The 19,849-nt window shown below is 47.0% G+C and overlaps 1 protein-coding gene across 3 annotated transcripts in view; it reads right to left on the bottom strand.

Annotated features, from left to right (window-relative positions):
* Positions 1-1,498: 1,498 nt before the first annotated feature.
* Positions 1,499-19,849, bottom strand: part of LOC120038512 (short/branched chain specific acyl-CoA dehydrogenase, mitochondrial-like) — a 30,571-nt gene continuing 12,220 nt past the window's right edge. For 2 of the 3 annotated variants that reach the window (XM_038984237.1, XM_038984239.1), the window contains 6 exons: positions 15,546-15,716; positions 9,743-9,868; positions 4,784-4,966; positions 3,970-4,107; positions 3,537-3,636; positions 1,499-1,725 (listed from right to left, as the gene is read on the bottom strand). In XM_038984237.1, the coding sequence (XP_038840165.1) occupies positions 1,649-1,725; positions 3,537-3,636; positions 3,970-4,107; positions 4,784-4,966; positions 9,743-9,868; positions 15,546-15,716 (795 nt within the window). In that variant the 3' untranslated portion in view covers positions 1,499-1,648. The remainder of the gene's footprint in view (positions 1,726-3,536; positions 3,637-3,969; positions 4,108-4,783; positions 4,967-9,742; positions 9,869-15,545; positions 15,717-19,849) is intronic. The other variant, XM_038984238.1, reaches the window with a different exon arrangement.

The raw sequence follows: 19,849 nt of genomic DNA, 5'->3' as shown, positions 1-19,849 counted from the left end.
CTCCATGATGAGGATACGGTCAGGAGATCAGGTCAGGTCAGTCTCCATGATAAGGATACGGTCAGGAGATCAGGTCAGGTCAGTCTCCATGCTGAGGATACGGTCAGGAGGTCAGGTCAGGAGGTCAGTCTCCATGCTGAGGATACGGTCAGGAGGTCAGGTCAGTCTCCATGCTGAGGATATGGTCAGGAGATCAGGTCAGGTCAGTCTCCATGCTGAGGATACGGTCAGGAGGTCAGGTCAGTCTCCATGCTGAGGATACGGTCAGGTCAGGTCAGTCTCCATGCTGAGGATACGGTCAGGAGGTCAGGTCAGGTCAGTCTCCATGATGAGGATACGGTCAGGAGGTCAGGCCAGGTCAGTCTCCATGATGAGGATATGGTCAGGAGGTCAGTCTCCATGATGAGGATACGGTCAGGAGGTCAGTCTCCATGATGAGGATACGGTCAGGAGGTCAGGTCAGTCTCCATGCTGAGGATATGGTCAGGAGATCAGGTCAGGTCAGTCTCCATGATGAGGATCTGGTCAGGAGGTCAGTCTCCATGATGAGGATACGGTCAGGAGGTCAGTCTCCATGATGAGGATACGGTCAGGAGGTCAGGTCAGGTCAGTCTCCATGATGAGGATACGGTCAGGAGGTCAGTCTCCATGATGAGGATACGGTCAGGAGGTCAGTCTCCATGATGAGGATACGGTCAGGTCAGGTCAGTCTCCATGCTGAGGATACGGTCAGGAGACCAGGTCAGGAGGTCAGGTCAGTCTCCATGATGAGGATACGGTCAGGAGGTCAGTCTCCATGCTGAGGATACGGTCAGGAGGTCAGGTCAGTCTCCATGCTGAGGATACGGTCAGGAGGTCAGGTCAGTCTCCATGCTGAGGATACGGTCAGGAGGTCAGGTCAGGTCAGTCTCCATGCTGAGGATACGGTCAGGAGGTCAGGTCAGTCTCCATGCTGAGGATACGGTCAGGAGGTCAGGCCAGGTCAGTCTCCATGATGAGGATACGGTCAGGAGATCAGGTCAGGTCAGTCTCCATGCTGAGGATACGGTCAGGAGGTCAGGTCAGTCTCCATGATGAGGATACGGTCAGGAGGTCAGGTCAGGTCAGTCTCCATGATGAGGATACGGTCAGGAGGTCAGGTCAGGTCAGTCTCCATGCTGAGGATACGGTCAGGAGGTCAGGTCAGTCTCCATGCTGAGGATACGGTCAGGAGGTCAGGTCAGTCTCCATGATGAGGATACGGTCAGGAGACCAGGTCAGGTCAGGTCAGTCTCCATGCTGAGGATACGGTCAGTCTCCATGCTGAGGATACGGTCAGGAGGTCAGTCTCCATGATGAGGATACGGTCAGGTCAGTCTCCATGATGAGGATACGGTCAGGAGGTCAGGTCAGGTCAGTCTCCATGCTGAGGATACGGTCAGGAGGTCAGGTCAGTCTCCATGATGAGGATACGGTCAGGAGGTCAGTCTCCATGATGAGGATACGGTCAGGAGGTCAGTCTCCATGATGAGGATACGGTCAGGAGGTCAGGTCAGGTCAGTCTCCATGCTGAGGATACGGTCAGGAGGTCAGTCTCCATGATGAGGATACGGTCAGGAGACCAGGTCAGGAGGTCAGTCTCCATGATGAGGATACAGACCAGACCAGGTCAGTGGTCATACTCCTTGTCTATAAACTTGGCCATGGTGGACAGCTGGATGTTGGTTGTGCCCTCATAAATGGTACCTGTATGGACACAAACATGGAAAAACAGCTTTAATGACCATTACATAGAACATTACATGTTATGTCCATAACTTCCACCAAGAATTAAAATATAGGTTTCCTTAATCAGTACTGGACCAAAGAGAAACAGATCACTCAGTCGGTCTAACTGCGCCTGGATCTGCCAAAATCTCTGCCATCAACAGCCAAAGTAGAACCAACCGATGAAAGCAAGTGTCATTGTGTCGTAAGAGCTTCCTGGACCATACCCTGGTTGAGTGGGTGTGTCTGAAATAGCGCCCCGTCCTCTTATCTAGAAAGCCACAGGGTCCCGTCCTCCGTCTAGGAGCGCCACAGGGCCCCGTCCTCCGTCTAGGAGCGCCCCAGGGCCCCGTCCTCCGTCTAGGAGCGCCCCAGGGCCCCGTCCTCCGTCTAGGAGCGCCCCAGGGCCCCGTCCTCCGTCTAGGAGCGCCCCAGGGCCCCGTCCTCCGTCTAGGAGCGCCCCAGGGCCCCGTCCTCCGTCTAGGAGCGCCCCAGGGCCCCGTCCTCCGTCTAGGAGCGCCCCAGGGCCCCGTCCTCCGTCTAGGAGCGCCCCAGGGCCCCGTCCTCCGTCTAGGAGCGCCCCAGGGCCCCGTCCTCCGTCTAGGAGCGCCCCAGGGCCCCGTCCTCCGTCTAGGAGCGCCCCAGGGCCCCGTCCTCCGTCTAGGAGCGCCCCAGGGCCCCGTCCTCCGTCTAGGAGCGCCCCAGGGCCCCGTCCTCCGTCTAGAACGCCACAGGGCCCCGTCCTCCGTCTAGAACGCCACAGGGCCCCGTCCTCCGTCTAGAACGCCACAGGGCCCCGTCCTCCGTCTAGGAGCGCCACAGGGCCCCGTCCTCCGTCTAGGAGCGCCACAGGGCCCCGTCCTCCGTCTAGGAGCGCCACAGGGCCCCGTCCTCCGTCTAGGAGCGCCACAGGGCCCCGTCCTCCGTCTAGGAGCGCCACAGGGCCCCGTCCTCCGTCTAGGAGCGCCACAGGGCCCCGTCCTCCGTCTAGAACGCCACAGGGCCCCGTCCTCCGTCTAGAACGCCACAGGGCCCCGTCCTCCGTCTAGAACGCCACAGGGCCCCGTCCTCCGTCTAGAACGCCACAGGGCCCCGTCCTCCGTCTAGAACGCCACAGGGCCCCGTCCTCCGTCTAGAACGCCACAGGGCCCCGTCCTCCGTCTAGAACGCCACAGGGCCCCGTCCTCCGTCTAGAACGCCACAGGGCCCCGTCCTCTATCTAGAACGCCACAGGGCCCCATCCTCCATCTAGAACACCACAGGGCCCCGTCCTCTATCTAGAACGCCACAGGGCTGCAGTCAACAGAAATGTACTCTATAGAGAACAATACAGCATTTTGGACAAACCCACTCTCTCCTAGCACACACCCACTCTCTCCTAGCACACACCCACTCTCTCCTAGCACACACCCACTCTCTCCTAGCACACACCCACTCTCTCCTAGCACACACCCACTCTCTCCTAGAACACACCCACTCTCTCCTAGCACACACCCACTCTCTCCTAGCACACACCCACTCTCTCCTAGCACACACCCACTCTCTCCTAGAACACACCCACTCTCTCCTAGAACACCAAGGTCAGACCAGACAGAGGAATTCCTCGAGGATCAGATTACCTTGTGTAGCCCAGCACCACCCCCCTCCCCACTCCACCTTGCTGTGGCCCAATAACTAGCTAGCTAACTGTAGCTAAGACGTTCCTAAACACCATCCCACACAGTCACGTTACCCACCGGGTTGCATAGCAACAGTACAGGATAGATTTGGAACTAGTCGTAGAAACGTACCTATTTTACAATCTCTGTAGTATTTCTCAACAGGGTAGTCTTTGGTGAAGCCGACCCCTCCCATCCACTCGATGCATTTTGAAGTGGTCAACGTTGCCACCTACATTTATGGAGGGAGGAACAATCAACATATTGTTAAACAACACAAATACTGTGATGCTGTTGGATGAAATAGTTTGGATTTGCACTGTTCATTCACTCTATTAGAAGAGCAGGGCGGGACCCTCGCCGAGCAGGGCGGGGCCCTCGCCGAGCAGGGCGGGGCCCTCGCCGAGCGGGACCCTCGCCGAGCAGGGCGGGACCTTCTCAGAGCAGGGCGGGACCCTCGCCGAGCAGGGTTCTGATACAGGACCAGTCCAGTGATTATATGATCGTAGATCAGCACTCGGAGACGCTGTATGAATATGGGCCTTGGTCTCTACATTCAGCTCACCTCTGAGGTGAAGTACTTGGCCATGCAGGCCTCCTTGATGAAAGGTCTTCCTGCCTCCTTCAGCCGGGCAGCGTTGTAGGTAAGCAACCTGGCAGCCTCTATCTGGGTGGCTACATGGGCTATCTGGTGCTGCATGGCCTGTAACACATTACAGACACCCTTTAGGTCTGGTGCTGCATGGCCTGAAACACATTACAGACACCCTTTAGGTGTGGTGCTGCATGGCCTGAAACACATTACAGACACCCTTTAGGTGGGGTGCTGCATGGCCTGTAACACATTACAGACACCCTTTAGGTGTGGTGCTGCATGGCCTGTAACACATTACAGACACCCTTTAGGTGTGGTGCTGCATGGCCTGTAACACATTACAGACACCCTTTAGGTGTGGTGCTGCATGGCCTGTAACACATTACAGACACCCTTTAGGTGTGGTGCTGCATGGCCTGTAACACATTACAGACACCCTTTAGGTGTGGTGCTGCATGGCCTGTAACACATTACAGACACCCTTTAGGTGTGGTGCTGCATGGCCTGTAACACATTACAGACACCCTTTAGGTGTGGTGCTGCATGGCCTGTAACACATTACAGACACCCTTTAGGTGTGGTGCTGCATGGCCTGTAACACATTACAGACACCCTTTAGGTGTGGTGCTGCATGGCCTGAAACGTGGAGAATAATGGAGGCTTTTAAAATAGTCACAAAGATTAGTTTGATAGAAGTCAGTAAAAGACACACACGGGTCATAGCAGCAACACCTACAAGAGGAGAAACATGAATTCCATGACCAGGAAATGAATCCGTTTTAACCTGGAAGTCGAAGATGCGTTTGCCAAACTGAACCCTCTGTCTGGTGTAGGGAACGGCCTGGTCGAAGCAGCCCTGAGCCAGTCCCAGCATCTGAGCAGCGATCCCAATCCTGCCTTCATTCAGCATGCCGATGGCGTACTTGTATCCGTGGCCGATCTGACCCAAGATGTTCTTCTCAGGAACCTTCAACAAAATCAGAATCACATTTTTTTATTCGCAAAGTACGTACCCAGAATTTGACTTGGTGAAGTGTTTGGTGCCAGCAACAGACAAAATATTAGGCTCTGTCCCCTGACTAAAACAACTGTTGGTCGACCAAGAGTCCTCAGTTCTTTCGACCAATCCATTGGTTGAATTTTTCTTTTTTAAGTTGTATTTTTTTTCCAGATATAGACACACCCTGTGTGTTTAATAAAATCAACTCTATGCACTGAGCTTGTCTGATGCTTTAAGCTCACTGTTTGATTAAATAATTAAGACACAAAATGATTCATTAGGGTGTTCGACGGCACTTGCAGCACTGTGTAACAGCTAAATCCGTCTATTGCTCGCTCTCTTTACGTGACATGTGACGCATGCATGTGACCAATAGGACCTGACCTATAGCCTATCATAATCACTATAAAAATTGGTTATAAACTCCGAACACATTGACAGCGAAATGGATACGGAGGATGTGAATAAGAAACGTGAAAAACGGGGGAATGTTTCCTGGTTGCTCAGGAGGGAACGGGAAAGCCAGATATGTGGAAGACATTTGATTTAGTCGTAGAAACTACAAGAGATTCAAGAAAAACGCCAAACCTGCTGTTAGATTACAAGAAGAAAACATCTGACCATTTGGAACAGCGTAAACAATTTCAAAATAATACAATCCCTGACACATTGCGGTTTATTTATTGTTTAATTATTCAAGGATACCTTTATTTCCTTTTAAAACTAAAATGTTTTGATTACATTTCTAAGCATGAATGACTCGTACGCTGTGTGATGACATGAACGACTCGCGCTCTGTGTGATGACATGAACGACTCTCGTGCTGTGTGATGACATGAACGACTCTCGTGCTGTGTGATGACATGAACGACTCTCGTGCTGTGTGATGACATGAACGACTTACTCGTGCTGTGTGATGACATGAACGACTCTCGTGCTGTGTGATGACATGAACGACTCTCGTGCTGTGTGATGACATGAACGACTCTCGTGCTGTGTGATGACATGAACGACTCTCGTGCTGTGTGATGACATGAACGACTCTCGTGCTGTGTGATGACATGAACGACTCTCGTGCTGTGTGATGACATGAACGACTCTCGTGCTGTGTGATGACATGAACGACTCTCGTGCTGTGTGATGACATGAACGACTCTCGTGCTGTGTGATGACATGAACGACTCTCGTGCTGTGTGATGACATGAACGACTCGCGCTCTGTGTGATGACATGAACGACTCTCGTGCTGTGTGATGACATGAACGACTCTCGTGCTGTGTGATGACATGAACGACTCGTGCTGTGTGATGACATGAACGACTCGTGCTGTGTGATGACATGAACGACTCGTGCTGTGTGATGACATGAACGACTCGTGCTGTGTGATGACATGAACGACTCGTGCTGTGTGATGACATGAACGACTCGTGCTGTGTGATGACATGAACGACTCGTGCTGTGTGATGACATGAACGACTCGTGCTGTGTGATGACATGAACGACTCGTGCTGTGTGATGACATGAACGACTCGTGCTGTGTGATGACATGAACGACTCGTGCTGTGTGATGACATGAACGACTCGTGCTGTGTGATGACATGAACGACTCGTGCTGTGTGATGACATGAATGACTCGTATGCTGTGTGATGACATGAACGACTCGTATGCTGTGTGATGACATGAACGACTCGTATGCTGTGTGATGACATGAACGACTCGTGCTGTGTAATGACATGAACGACTCGTGCTGTGTGATGACATGAACGACTCGTGCTGTGTGATGACACGAACGACTCGTATGCTGTGTGATGACACGAACGACTCGTATGCTGTGTGATGACACGAACGACTCGTATGCTGTGTGATGACACGAACGACTCGTATGCTGTGTGATGACATGAACGACTCGTATGCTGTGTGATGACGAACGACTCGTATGCTGTGTGATGACACGAACGACTCGTATGCTGTGTGATGACACGAACGACTCGTATGCTGTGTGATGACACGAACGACTCGTATGCTGTGTGATGACATGAACGACTCTCATGCTGTGTGATGACATGAACGACTCGTATGACTCGTATGCTGTGTGATGACATGAACGACTCGTATGCTGTGTGATGACATGAACGACTCGTGCTGTGTGATGACATGAACGACTCGTATGCTGTGTGATGACATGAACGACTCGTATGCTGTGTGATGACACGAACGACTCGTATGCTGTGTGATGACACGAACGACTCGTATGCTGTGTGATGACATGAACGACTCGTATGCTGTGTGATGACACGAACGACTCGTATGCTGTGTGATGACACGAACGACTCGTATGCTGTGTGATGACACGAACGACTCGTATGCTGTGTGATGACATGAACGACTCGTATGCTGTGTGATGACACGAACGACTCGTATGCTGTGTGATGACACGAACGACTCGTATGCTGTGTGATGACACGAACGACGTATGCTGTGTGATGACACAAACGACTCGTATGCTGTGTGATGACATGAACGACTCATGCTGTGTGATGACATGAACGACTCGTGCTGTGTGATGACACGAACGACTCGTATGCTGTGTGATGACATGAACGACTCGTATGCTGTGTGATGACACGAACGAATGAATGATTGATACAGTAGCCTATATTTCAGCAATAAGGCCCGAGGAGGTGTGTTATACGGCCAATATAACACGGCTATGGCCTGTTCTTATGCACGACGCAACGCGGAGGTAACCAATATGCAGGTTACCTTTGCTATTATGCACATAGCAACGGTAACCAATATGCAGGTTACCTTTGCTATGATGCACATAGCAACGGTAACCAATATGCAGGTTACCTTTGCTATGATGCACATAGCAACGGTAACCAATATGCAGGTTACCTTTGCTATGATGCACATAGCAACGGTAACCAATATGCTGGTTACCTTTGCTACGATGCACATAGCAACGGTAACCAATATGCTGGTTACCTTTGCTACGATGCACATAGCAACGGTAACCAATATGCTGGTTACCTTTGCTACGATGCACATAGCAACGGTAACCAATATGCTGGTTACCTTTGCTACGATGCACATAGCAACAGTAACCAATATGCTGGTTACCTTTGCTACGATGCACATAGCAACGGTAACCAATATGCTGGTTACCTTTGCTACGATGCACATAGCAACGGTAACCAATATGCTGGTTACCTTTGCTACGATGCACATAGCAACGGTAACCAATATGCTGGTTACCTTTGCTATTATGCACATAGCAACGGTAACCAATATCCTGGTTACCTTTGTTATTATGCACATAGCAACGGTAACCAGTATGCACATAGCAACATGGTCTAAGGAAAGAGGGCAAATTCAACGGTTCAGAACCACGGACAGCGACAGCTATCCAACGTGGGAGAAAGAGCATTCCTTATAAAATAATATTATTTTTTATTAGGTGTTGCACCGTTGTTCTGACATAATATAACCATATATAATTTCAGTAGCACATGTCTTACAGTGACTGCCATCCCCACGGCCTCCGCAACGGATTGGTCCACTCAGACAGACGCAAATCACATGGGTGTCTTGTACGCCAATGAAAAATGATGTCAATAATCCGCTCGACTAAAGAAATCTCTGGTCGACCAACAGCCTATGGACCAATCAATGGACCAGTCGCCTAAATGGGGTCAGCCCTACAAAATATATAGACAGAATCTAAAATACGGATACAATGAAAATGGCCACTTCTAGAGAGTAGAGCCACATTTCATATAAGCAGCTAGAAGGTAGAGTCATTATTAAAACACATTACATTACCATTCAATCAACATGCTTCTGATCTGATGGACAGGTTGATGCCTATCAGATTCACCTTTTCATTGCTGGTTGTTGTTACTGTCTATATTTGTTCATATTTAGAATGTGTGCGGTACCTACCTTGATGTTATCCAGGTTGAAGAGGACAGGTTGAAGAGCCTACCTACCTTGATGTTGTCCAGGTTGAAGAGCCTACCTACCTTGATGTTATCCAGGTTGAAGAGCCTACCTACCTTGATGTTGTCCAGGTTGAAGAGCCTACCTACCTTGATGTTGTCCAGGATGAAGAGGACAGGTTGAAGAGCCTACCTACCTTGATGTTGTCCAGGTTGAGAGGACAGGTTGAAGAGCCTACCTACCTTGATGTTGTCCAGGTTGAGAGGACAGGTTGAAGAGCCTACCTACCTTGATGTTGTCCAGGTTGAGAGGACAGGTTGAAGAGCCTACCTACCTTGATGTTGTCCAGGATGAAGAGGACAGGTTGAAGAGCCTACCTACCTTGATGTTGTCCAGGATGAAGAGGACAGGTTGAAGAGCCTACCTACCTTGATGTTGTCCAGGTTGAGAGGACAGGTTGAAGAGCCTACCTACCTTGATGTTGTCCAGGATGAAGAGGACAGGTTGAAGAGCCTACCTACCTTGATGTTGTCCAGGTTGAGAGGACAGGTTGAAGAGCCTACCTACCTTGATGTTGTCCAGGTTGAGAGGACAGGTTGAAGAGCCTACCTACCTTGATGTTGTCCAGGTAGAAGAGGACAGGTTGAAGAGGCTACCTACCTTGATGTTATCCAGGTTGAAGAGGACAGGTTGAAGAGTCTACCTACCTTGATGTTGTCCAGGTAGAAGAGGACAGGTTGAAGAGTCTACCTACCTTGATGTTATCCAGGTTGAAGAGGACAGGTTGAAGAGTCTACCTACCTTGATGTTATCCAGGTTGAGAGGACAGGTTGAAGAAGCTCTCAGACCCAGTTTGTTCTCCTTCTTGCCGATCTGAAGCCCCTCGGTGTCTCTGTCCACGATGAAGCAGGTGATACCTCTGTGCCCCTGTCAACAAGGAGGAAGATACTGTCATTTACTGCTTGATACAAAATGAAAAACTTTATTGGTCACATACACAGGTTCCAACAGCGTGTAAACCAGGAAGGAGCTGCTTCCTAGGAGCGACCTCTCAACAGGACATATCAAACACTAAGGAGAAACTCCTCTCAACAGGACATATCAAACACTAAGGAGAAACTCCTCTCAACAGGACATATCAAACACTAAGGAGAAACTCCTCTCAACAGGACATATCAAACACTAAGGAGAAACTCCTCTCAACAGGACATATCAAACACTAAGGAGAAACTCCTCTTCAGTCTGAAGACAAACACTAAGGAGAAACTCCTCTAGTCTGAAGACAAACACTAAGGAGAAACTCCTCTAGTCTGAAGACAAACACTAAGGAGAAACTCCTCTACAGTCTGAAGACAAACACTAAGGAGAAACTCCTCTAGTCTGAAGACAAACACTAAGGAGAAACTCCTCTAGTCTGAAGACAAACACTAAGGAGAAACTCCTCTACAGTCTGAAGACAAACACTAAGGAGAAACTCCTCTAGTCTGAAGACAAACACTAAGGAGAAACTCCTCTAGTCTGAAGACAAACACTAAGGAGAAAGTCCTCTACAGCCTGAAGACAAACACTAAGGAGAAACTCCTCTAGTCTGAAGACAAACACTAAGGAGAAACTCCTCTACAGTATGAAGACAAACACTAAGGAGAAACTCCTCTAGTCTGAAGACAAACACTAAGGAGAAACTCCTCTACAGTCTGAAGACAAACACTAAGGAGAAACTCCTCTAGTCTGAAGACAAACACTAAGGAGAAACTCCTCTAGTCTGAAGACAAACACTAAGGAGAAACTCCTCTAGTCTGAAGACAAACACTAAGGAGAAACTCCTCTACAGTCTGAAGACAAACACTAAGGAGAAACTCCTCTAGTCTGAAGACAAACACTAAGGAGAAACTCCTCTAGTCTGAAGACAAACACTAAGGAGAAACTCCTCTAGTCTGAAGACAAACACTAAGGAGAAACTCCTCTACAGTCTGAAGACAAACACTAAGGAGAAACTCCTCTTCAGCCTGAAGACAAACACTAAGGAGAAACTCCTCTAGTCTGAAGACAAACACTAAGGAGAAACTCCTCTAGTCTGAAGACAAACACTAAGGAGAAACTCCTCTACAGTCTGAAGACAAACACTAAGGAGAAACTCCTCTAGTCTGAAGACAAACACTAAGGAGAAACTCCTCTAGTCTGAAGACAAACACTAAGGAGAAACTCCTCTACAGTCTGAAGACAAACACTAAGGAGAAACTCCTCTAGTCTGAAGACAAAAACTAAGGAGAAACTCCTCTAGTCTGAAGACAAACACTAAGGAGAAAGTCCTCTACAGCCTGAAGACAAACACTAAGGAGAAACTCCTCTAGTCTGAAGACAAACACTAAGGAGAAACTCCTCTACAGTATGAAGACAAACACTAAGGAGAAACTCCTCTAGTCTGAAGACAAACACTAAGGAGAAACTCCTCTACAGTCTGAAGACAAACACTAAGGAGAAACTCCTCTAGTCTGAAGACAAACACTAAGGAGAAACTCCTCTAGTCTGAAGACAAACACTAAGGAGAAACTCCTCTAGTCTGAAGACAAACACTAAGGAGAAACTCCTCTACAGTCTGAAGACAAACACTAAGGAGAAACTCCTCTAGTCTGAAGACAAACACTAAGGAGAAACTCCTCTTCAGCCTGAAGACAAACACTAAGGAGAAACTCCTCTAGTCTGAAGACAAACACTAAGGAGAAACTCCTCTAGTCTGAAGACAAACACTAAGGAGAAACTCCTCTAGTCTGAAGACAAACACTAAGGAGAAACTCCTCTACAGTCTGAAGACAAACACTAAGGAGAAACTCCTCTAGTCTGAAGACAAACACTAAGGAGAAACTCCTCTAGTCTGAAGACAAACACTAAGGAGAAACTCCTCTAGTCTGAAGACAAACACTAAGGAGAAACTCCTCTACAGTCTGAAGACAAACACTAAGGAGAAACTCCTCTAGTCTGAAGACAAACACTAAGGAGAAACTCCTCTAGTCTGAAGACAAACACTAAGGAGAAACTCCTCTAGTCTGAAGACAAACACTAAGGAGAAACTCCTCTAGTCTGAAGACAAACACTAAGGAGAAACTCCTTTACAGTCTGAAGACAAACACTAAGGAGAAACTCCTCTAGTCTGAAGACAAACACTAAGGAGAAACTCCTCTAGTCTGAAGACAAACACTAAGGAGAAACTCCTCTACAGTCTGAAGACAAACACTAAGGAGAAACTCCTCTTCAGTCTGAAGACAAACACTAAGGAGAAACTCCTCTAGTCTGAAGACAAACACTAAGGAGAAACTCCTCTAGTCTGAAGACAAACACTAAGGAGAAACTCCTCTAGTCTGAAGACAAACACTAAGGAGAAACTCCTCTAGTCTGAAGACAAACACTAAGGAGAAACTCCTCTACAGTCTGAAGACAAACACTAAGGAGAAACTCCTCTTCAGCCTGAAGACAAACACTAAGGAGAAACTCCTCTAGTCTGAAGACAAACACTAAGGAGAAACTCCTCTAGTCTGAAGACAAACACTAAGGAGAAACTCCTCTAGTCTGAAGACAAACACTAAGGAGAAACTCCTCTACAGTCTGAAGACAAACACTAAGGAGAAACTCCTCTAGTCTGAAGACAAACACTAAGGAGAAACTCCTCTAGTCTGAAGACAAACACTAAGGAGAAACTCCTCTACAGTCTGAAGACAAACACTAAGGAGAAACTCCTCTAGTCTGAAGACAAACACTAAGGAGAAACTCCTCTAGTCTGAAGACAAACACTAAGGAGAAAGTCCTCTACAGCCTGAAGACAAACACTAAGGAGAAACTCCTCTAGTCTGAAGACAAACACTAAGGAGAAACTCCTCTACAGTCTGAAGACAAACACTAAGGAGAAACTCCTCTAGTCTGAAGACAAACACTAAGGAGAAACTCCTCTACAGTCTGAAGACAAACACTAAGGAGAAACTCCTCTAGTCTGAAGACAAACACTAAGGAGAAACTCCTCTAGTCTGAAGACAAACACTAAGGAGAAACTCCTCTAGTCTGAAGACAAACACTAAGGAGAAACTCCTCTACAGTCTGAAGACAAACACTAAGGAGAAACTCCTCTAGTCTGAAGACAAACACTAAGGAGAAACTCCTCTAGTCTGAAGACAAACACTAAGGAGAAACTCCTCTACAGTCTGAAGACAAACACTAAGGAGAAACTCCTCTACAGTCTGAAGACAAACACTAAGGAGAAACTCCTCTACAGTCTGAAGACAAACACTAAGGAGAAACTCCTCTAGTCTGAAGACAAACACTAAGGAGAAACTCCTCTACAGTCTGAAGACAAACACTAAGGAGAAACTCCTCTACAGTCTGAAGACAAACACTAAGGAGAAACTCCTCTACAGTCTGAAGACAAACACTAAGGAGAAACTCCTCTAGTCTGAAGACAAACACTAAGGAGAAACTCCTCTAGTCTGAAGACAAACACTAAGGAGAAACTCCTCTAGTCTGAAGACAAACACTAAGGAGAAACTCCTCTAGTCTGAAGACAAACACTAAGGAGAAACTCCTCTAGTCTGAAGACAAACACTAAGGAGAAACTCCTCTAGTCTGAAGACAAACACTAAGGAGAAACTCCTCTACAGTCTGAAGACAAACACTAAGGAGAAACTCCTCTTCAGCCTGAAGACAAACACTAAGGAGAAACTCCTCTAGTCTGAAGACAAACACTAAGGAGAAACTCCTCTAGTCTGAAGACAAACACTAAGGAGAAACTCCTCTAGTCTGAAGACAAACACTAAGGAGAAACTCCTCTACAGTCTGAAGACAAACACTAAGGAGAAACTCCTCTAGTCTGAAGACAAACACTAAGGAGAAACTCCTCTAGTCTGAAGACAAACACTAAGGAGAAACTCCTCTAGTCTGAAGACAAACACTAAGGAGAAACTCCTCTACAGTCTGAAGACAAACACTAAGGAGAAACTCCTCTACAGTCTGAAGACAAACACTAAGGAGAAACTCCTCTAGTCTGAAGACAAACACTAAGGAGAAACTCCTCTAGTCTGAAGACAAACACTAAGGAGAAACTCCTCTAGTCTGAAGACAAACACTAAGGAGAAACTCCTCTAGTCTGAAGACAAACACTAAGGAGAAACTCCTCTAGTCTGAAGACAAACACTAAGGAGAAACTCCTCTAGTCTGAAGACAAACACTAAGGAGAAACTCTACAGTCTGAAGACAATCACTACCATAACTACTACAGGTTGGAAAGTTTGGAATAACTAAGTTATCTGACCATGAGGCCTGGAAATCAAGGAGACGTTCCTTAGACATGAAACGGAAAAAACTGTCCAAAACAGAGTGAAACGGAGGTACTATCTGAACTTGTCCAATAATAAGTTACGTTTTCATTTTCCGTTGCACAGAGTTTTTAAAATGTTATGCTTCGGTGTGCCCCGAATGAACTAGACCCTGTTGTTTGGTGACTGTGTGGGTTTGTTTAGTGACTGCCTGGGTTTCTTTGGTGACTGCGTGGGTTTGGTTGGTGACTGTGTGGGTTTGTTCGGTGACTGCGTGGGTTTGTTCGGTGACTGCGTGGGTTTGTTCGGTGACTGCCTGGGTTTGTTCGGTGACTACGTGGGTTTGTTAGGTGACTACGTGGGTTTGTTAGGTGACTACGTGGGTTTGTTCGGTGACTGCGTGGGTTGGGTTGGTGACTGCGTGGGTTTCTTTGGTGACTGCGTGGGTTGGTGACTAGGTGGGTTTCTTTGGTGACTGCGTGGGTTTGTTTGGTGACTGCGTGGGTTGGTGACTAGGTGGGTTTCTTTGGTGACTGCGTGGGTTTCTTTGGTGACTGCGTGGGTTTCTTTGGTGACTGCGTGGGTTGGTGACTAGGTGGGTTTCTTTGGTGACTGCGTGGGTTTGTTTGGTGACTGCGTGGGTTTGTTTGGTGACTGCGTGGGTTGGTGACTGCGTGGGTTGGTGACTGCGTGGGTTTGTTCGGTGACTATGTGGGTTTGTTTGGTGACTGCCTGGGTTTGGTTGGTGACTGCGTGGGTTTGGTTGGTGACTGCGTGGGTTTGGTTGGTGACTGCGTGGGTTTGGTTGGTGACTGCGTGGGTTTGGTTGGTGACTGCCTGGGTTTGTTCGGTGACTGCCTGGGTTTGTTCGGTGACTGCCTGGGTTTGTTCGGTGACTGCCTGGGTTTGGTTGGTGACTGCGTGGGTTTGGTTGGTGACTGCGTGGGTTTGGTTGGTGACTGCCTGGGTTTGTTCGGTGACTGCCTGGGTTTGTTCGGTGACTGCGTGGGTTAGGGTGGTGACTGCGTGGGTTAGGGTTGGTGACTGCGTGGGTTTGTGCGTGGGTTTGTTCGGTGACTGCGTGGGTTTGTTTGGTGACTGCCTGGGTTGGGTTGGTGACTGCGTGGGTTGGGTTGGTGACTGCGTGGGTTGGGTTGGTGACTGCGTGGGTTGGGTTGGTGACTGCGTGGGTTGGGTTGGTGACTGCGTGGGTTGGGTTGGTGACTGCGTGGGTTTGGTTGGTGACTGCGTGGGTTTGGTTGGTGACTGCGTGGGTTTGGTTGGTGACTGCGTGGGTTTGAACTCACAGCAGACGGGTCCACGTTGGCCATCACCAGAAACACCCCAGCTTGCTCTGCATTACTGATCCACATCTTGGAACCGTTGATGACGTAGTAGTCCCCGTGTTTGTCAGCACGCGTCTTCAGAGAGAAGGCATCGCTCCCCGACTCCGCTTCGGACAGGCAGAAACTACCAACCTACAGGACAACAAGGTATTAGTATCACTACATGGACAGGTCTGGAACTACAGTACAGGACAACATGGTATTAGTATCACTACATGGACAGGTCTGGAACTACAGTACAGGACATGATATTAGTATCACTACATGGACAGGTCTGGAACTACAGTACAGGACAACATGGTATTAGTATCACTACATGGACAGGTCTGGAACTACAGTACAGGACAACATGGTATTAGTATCACTACATGGACAGGTCTGGAACTACAGTACAGGACAACATGGTATTAGTATCACTACATGGACAGGTCTGGAACTACAGTACAGGACAACATGGTATTAGTATCACTACATGGACAGGTCTGGAACTACAGTACAACATGGTATTAGTATCACTACATGGACAGGTCTGGAACTACAGTACAGGACAACATGGTATTAGTATCACTACTTGGACAGGTCTGGAACTACAGTACAGGACAACAAGGTATTAGTATCACTACATGGACAGGTCTGGAACTACAGTACAGGACAACATGGTATTAGTATCACTACATGGACAGGTCTGGAACTACAGTACAGGACAACAAGGTATTAGTATCACTACATGGACAGGTCTGGAACTACAGTACAGGACAACATGGTATTAGTATCACTACATGGACAGGTCTGGAACTACAGTACAACATGGTATTAGTATCACTACATGGACAGGTCTGGAACTACAGTACAGGACAACATGGTATTAGTATCACTACATGGACAGGTCTGGAACTACAGTACAACATGGTATTAGTATCACTACATGGACAGGTCTGGAACTACAGTACAGGACAACATGGTATTAGTATCACTACATGGACAGGTCTGGAACTACAGTACAACATGGTATTAGTATCACTACATGGACAGGTCTGGAACTACAGTACAGGACAACAAGGTATTAGTATCACTACATGGACAGGTCTGGAACTACAGTACAGGACATGGTATTAGTATCACTACATGGACAGGTCTGGAACTACAGTACAGGACATGGTATTAGTATCACTACATGGACAGGTCTGGAACTACAGTACAGGACAACATGGTATTAGTATCACTACATGGACAGGTCTGGAACTACAGTACAGGACAACATGGTATTAGTATCACTACATGGACAGGTCTGGAACTACAGTACAGGACAACATGGTATTAGTATCACTACATGGACAGGTCTGGAACTACAGTACAACAAGGTATTAGTATCACTACATGGACAGGTCTGGAACTACAGTACAGGACATGGTATTAGTATCACTACATGGACAGGTCTGGAACTACAGTACAGGACAACATGGTATTAGTATCACTACATGGACAGGTCTGGAACTACAGTACAGGACAACATGGTATTAGTATCACTACATGGACAGGTCTGGAACTACAGTACAGGACAACATGGTATTAGTATCACTACATGGACAGGTCTGGAACTACAGTACAGGACAACAAGGTATTAGTATCACTACATGGACAGGTCTGGAACTACAGTACAGGACAACATGGTATTAGTATCACTACATGGACAGGTCTGGAACTACAGTACAGGACAACATGGTATTAGTATCACTACATGGACAGGTCTGGAACTACAGTACAGGACAACATGGTATTAGTATCACTACATGGACAGGTCTGGAACTACAGTACAGGACAACATGGTATTAGTATCACTACATGGACAGGTCTGGAACTACAGTACAGGACAAGGTATTAGTATCACTACATGGACAGGTCTGGAACTACAGTACAGGACAACATGGTATTAGTATCACTACATGGACAGGTCTGGAACTACAGTACAGGACAACATGGTATTAGTATCACTAAATGGACAGGTCTGGAACTACAGTACAGGACAACATGGTATTAGTATCACTACATGGACAGGTCTGGAACTACAGTACAGGACAACATGGTATTAGTATCACTACATGGACAGGTCTGGAACTACAGTACAGGACAACATGGTATTAGTATCACTACATGGACAGGTCTGGAACTACAGTACAGGACAACATGGTATTAGTATCACTACATGGACAGGTCTGGAACTACAGTACAGGACAACATGGTATTAGTATCACTACATGGACAGGTCTGGAACTACAGTACAGGACAACATGGTATTAGTATCACTACATGGGTGGGACACAGTCCCTTCATAAAGTATTCATACCCCTTCACCAATGTTCTCTAAAAAAATGTTGAGGCACTGAGCAAAATTGTAGGACTTGTGAGTGGAAACATGTACATTGTGAGAATTTTGTGCAACTTTTGGCGAGCGTTTACAGTGAACACTGAGGCTGTACCCTTACAGTTTTAGACAGTAGCCAATAGGCTGTACCCTTACAGTTTTAGACAGTAGCCAATAGGCTGTACCCTTACAGTTTTAGACAGTAGCCAATAGGATGTACCCTTACAGTTTTAGACAGTAGCCAATAGGCTGTACCCTTACAGTTTTAGACAGTAGCCAATAGGCTGTACCCTTACAGTTTTAGACAGTAGCCAATAGGCTGTACCCTTACAGTTTTAGACAGTAGCCAATAGGCTGTACCCTTACAGTTTTACACAGTAGCCAATAGGCTGTACCCTTACAGTTTTACACAGTAGCCAATAGGCTGTACCCTTACAGTTTTACACAGTAGCCAATAGGCTGTACCCTTACAGTTTTACACAGTAGCCAATAGGCTGTACCCTTACAGTTTTACACAGTAGCCAATAGGCTGTACCCTTACAGTTTTAGACAGTAGCCAATAGGCTGTACCCTTACAGTTTTAGACAGTAGCCAATAGGCTGTTCCCTTACAGTTTTAGACAGTAGCCAATAGGCTGTTCCCTTACAGTTTTAGACAGTAGCCAATAGGCTGTACCCTTACAGTTTTAGACCGTAGCCAATAGGCTGTACCCTTACAGTTTTACACAGTAGCCAATAGGCTGTACACTTACAGTTTTACACAGTAGCCAATAGGCTGTTCCCTTACAGTTTTAGACAGTAGCCAATAGGCTGTACCCTTACAGTTTTAGACCGTAGCCAATAGGCTGTACCCTTACAGTTTTAGACCGTAGCCAATAGGCTGTACCCTTAGTTTTAGACAGTAGCCAATAGGCTGTACCCTTACAGTTTTAGAGAGTAGCCAATAGGCTGTACCCTTAGTTTTAGACAGTAGCCAATAGGCTGTACCCTTACAGTTTTAGACAGCAGCCAATAGGCTGTACCCTTAGTTTTAGACAGTAGCCAATAGGCTATTGTGGCTAAAACTAAGGGTACAGCCTATTGGCTACTCTCTAAAACTGTAAGGGTACAGCCTATTGGCTACTGTGTAAAACTAAGGGTACAGCCTATTGGCTACTGTGGCTATCTGAGCATAATGTAGACCTACCAACAAAACCAATGGAGCAAATCCCATAACATTTTCACATGGAAATAGCTTCTGATTTCTATGATATAGTCTACAGTAGCCTATATGTGGTGTTCAATCCTACAATTCATGAGATTTTTAAAAACGTTTTTACATTATGAAGGGCTTGACATGAATTCATGATTTTTTAACTTGGTCTGTAACACCATGGGCCAAATAGGTGACTGTAAATGGCATTGTATGACGCAAGAAACCACTTTACAAAATAAAATTAATTATTACCATACAGCGATATAGGCTACCTCTCTGCCTGTCTCAAAATACAACACTGACGCTTTAATTAAGACAAAAGCTTTTTACAGATCACTTGAAAATGTGGCCTACACGTTGTGCGCTCTTGTAGGAAGCAGTAACTCCCCATTGCTGACCTTTACTTATGTATAACCCGGGCTAATAACTCACTAACTAGCAAAGAACATCAACAAACGTGCACACGCACGGCTCTGATCAGAACGGAGCTGAAAAGCGTGTTCACTCGCGGGTGATTAGAAGACGCTCGTGGGCTACGCCCGCCAATAGAATTCTACTCTTTTACGCTCCGGCTCTACAACTAAATCAGAGACTCAATCTTACTAAGTTACATTTGTTGCATTCAAAAAAGGGGCTGATATAATGTTGATTCGATCATAGAAAAAACGTTGATATATGTATATATATAGTGCAAACTAAATGGGGCGAA

The sequence above is a fragment of the Salvelinus namaycush genome, unplaced genomic scaffold, assembly GCF_016432855.1.
Source record: "Salvelinus namaycush isolate Seneca unplaced genomic scaffold, SaNama_1.0 Scaffold223, whole genome shotgun sequence".
NCBI lineage: Eukaryota > Metazoa > Chordata > Actinopteri > Salmoniformes > Salmonidae > Salvelinus > Salvelinus namaycush.
The sequence above is the reverse complement of the archived record's forward strand: the minus strand, read 5'-3'. Positions and strand labels throughout refer to the sequence as shown.